A 1383-nucleotide genomic window follows, 5' to 3' on the forward strand; every position below is an offset into this window, starting at 1 on the left:
ATCAGGTGATGTGCAAGGCCTTCCCGCAAACTTTGACGAATGCTGCTAGGGATTGGTTCTCAACCTTAGAGTCCAACTCCATAGCCTTATTCTCGGATTTGGCGGACAAGTTCTCCGCTTTCTTCGCAAGCAGCAAACGCATCAGGAAGACAGCGGTTTCCCTCATGCAACTTAGACAGGGGCAAAATGAGACCCTACGTGACTTCATGACCAGGTTCAACAAGGAAAGACTTCAGATTCCCAACCTACACATAACTGCAGCAGTTTCTGCCCTCACATATGCCATAAAGTGCGAAGCTTTCAAGATGTCCTTATCCAAAACTCCGCCGAAGACAGTCACCGAGCTTCTTACCCGAGCTGAGAAGTACATAAATATGGAGGAAACGCTGAACCCGAGAAAGGTTTGACCATCCTATGACAGGGTCGAGCATAAGAGACAGTATGACCCGAACCCCCGTGAAGAACAACAACGGAAAAAACAGAGGCAGGAGGGTGAACAACAACGAAAAAAACAGAGGCAGGAGGTTCCCCCGACCCCGTTCACACGTTTAAATACGTCAAAAACCCAATATATTGATGGAGATCAAGGATATGAAGGAATTGAAGTGGCCTGTCAGAATGAGGTCACCACCCGAATCCAGGGACATGAACAAGTACTGTGATTTCCATCGGGATCATGGGCATACCACGGAGAACTGTAAGGCCCTGCAACGGGAGATTGAAGCCCTTATTAAAAGAGGACTCTTGAGCTCCTACGTCGGTAATGACAAACGCCCGAGGAATGATCGTGGCAGGGAAAAAGACCCTGAGGCGAAAAAGGATGGTCAACCTACTGCTGGAACCATCAATATCATCATTGGAGGTATTGCCTCGGGAGGAGACTCCAACAGTGGAAGAAAACAATATGCCCGACGATATGCCCTGGCCTCCGGGATGCCTCAGGGAAAGCTGGAGGATATTACTTTTGGGACCGAAGACTTAGAAGGCGTATCATTCCCACATGATGATGCCTTGGTAATCTCAGCAATTTTGGCCAATTTTGAAGTAAAGAGGATCTTGGTTAATAACGGGAGTGCGGCCAATATACTTGCCCAAGAAGCTTTTGCCAAAATGGGAATCTCATCTCACCAACTCAAAGAGGTTAAAACTCCTCTTTAGAGGTTTGGGGGATGAGTCATCACTCCAGAGGGTATCGTCGAGCTTCCACTAACTTTGGGTTCTGGCCAGAAGCAGGTTACGGAGATGACATCTTTTCAAGTGGTACGTGTCTCAATGGCCTATAACGCAATTCTGGGAAGACCACTCCTGAACAAGATTAAAGCCATTGTGTCCACCTTCCACCTAGCCATGAAGTTTCCAACAAGTAATGGCGTTGGGGTTGTC

General features: G+C 47.7%; 2 protein-coding genes across 2 annotated transcripts in view; both read left to right on the forward strand.

The window, feature by feature from the left end:
- LOC111392522 overlaps positions 1-407 on the forward strand; it is a 1476-nt gene extending 1069 nt beyond the window's left edge. Inside the window, exon 2 of the mRNA XM_023017884.1 lies at positions 6-407. Within this exon, the coding sequence (XP_022873652.1) occupies positions 6-407 (402 nt within the window). The remainder of the gene's footprint in view (positions 1-5) is intronic.
- Positions 408-576: 169 nt separating this feature from the next.
- On the forward strand, positions 577-1158 carry LOC111392529. Its single transcript, XM_023017894.1, has one exon. The coding sequence runs from the start codon at positions 577-579 to the stop codon at positions 1156-1158; it is 582 nt and encodes a 193-aa protein (XP_022873662.1).
- Positions 1159-1383: the final 225 nt, after the last annotated feature.

This window comes from Olea europaea, chromosome 4 (genome assembly GCF_002742605.1).
Source record: "Olea europaea var. sylvestris chromosome 4, O_europaea_v1, whole genome shotgun sequence".
Taxonomy (NCBI): Eukaryota; Viridiplantae; Streptophyta; class Magnoliopsida; order Lamiales; family Oleaceae; genus Olea; species Olea europaea.

Excerpts from the sequence above, each read along its gene's own strand:
- LOC111392529 (XM_023017894.1), top strand. The coding sequence starts at position 577 with ATGGAGATCAAGGATATGAAGGAATTGAAGTGGCCTGTCAGAATGAGG.